At 37.1% G+C, this 881-nt stretch overlaps 1 protein-coding gene across 1 annotated transcript; it reads left to right on the top strand.

Annotated features, from left to right (window-relative positions):
• The first annotated feature begins 17 nt into the window (after positions 1-17).
• LOC117110070 lies at positions 18-870 on the top strand. Its single transcript, XM_033252651.1, has 2 exons — positions 18-319; positions 419-870. The coding sequence occupies exons 1-2, from the start codon at positions 25-27 to the stop codon at positions 718-720; spliced, it is 597 nt and encodes a 198-aa protein (XP_033108542.1). The 5' UTR covers positions 18-24; the 3' UTR covers positions 721-870.
• The last annotated feature ends 11 nt before the right edge of the window (positions 871-881 follow it).

The raw sequence follows: 881 nt of genomic DNA, 5'->3' as shown, positions 1-881 counted from the left end.
ATGGAAGTGAAGTTGGAGTATGAGATGAAAGAAATGGATATAAAGTTTGAGTATGATAGGATGGAGTTTGAGAAATGGAGAATGTCAAAGGAATCGGAGTTAGAGGAAAAGAAGTTGAAGACAAGTCAATCGTTAAATGAATCATACATGGAGATTACAGGTAAAGCAAAGGTTCCGAAACTTTCTGCATTTTGTGAAAGCAATGATGATATTGATTCCTACATTAATAGATTTGAACGTTATGCGAAAAATCAAAAGTGGCCAGAAAATGAATGGGCTACCAACTTAAGCGCGCTGTTAACGGGTGGTGCATTGGAAGTTTATTCATCATCATTCCTGATGATGACATAATTTCAATACTTGGAGTATGTATTATACTTTCTTATCTGAGATTAATCAGTGGACCTTTCGGTTTAAGTTTATTCTAGACTCCCAAATACAGACGCTGAGAATTATCAATTGTTAAAGTGCGCATTACTTAAGCGATATGATTTTACAATTGAAGGGTTTCGCTCCAAATGTATGTCTAGTAAACCAAATCCAGGAGAAACAGGGCATCAGTACGCGACTAGGCTAGAACATTATCTTCTTAGGTGGGTAGAGTTAGAAGGGATTGGAGAATCTTATGTAGAGTTAAAAGACTTAATTCTACGCTCCCAATATATTGAGGGATGTCCTTTTGGCGCTTTTCCTAAAAGAGCGAAAGTTACGTACGCTTAAAGAGGCTACAGCTGCTACAGATGTCTATCTTGAGGCCCGGGGAGGGACATTTAGTTGTTTAAATGCCCGTGACAGTGCTACTGTCAAGTCATATCATAATCAACAATCTAATTTTAACAACATGAATAAACAATCATCTTATCAGCCTAATAACCAGCATT

This window comes from Anneissia japonica, unplaced genomic scaffold (genome assembly GCF_011630105.1).
Source record: "Anneissia japonica isolate Jap-2015-1 unplaced genomic scaffold, ASM1163010v1 scaffold51879_len881_cov151, whole genome shotgun sequence".
In the NCBI taxonomy this organism is placed as follows: domain Eukaryota; kingdom Metazoa; phylum Echinodermata; class Crinoidea; order Comatulida; family Comatulidae; genus Anneissia; species Anneissia japonica.
The sequence above is the reverse complement of the archived record's forward strand: the minus strand, read 5'-3'. Positions and strand labels throughout refer to the sequence as shown.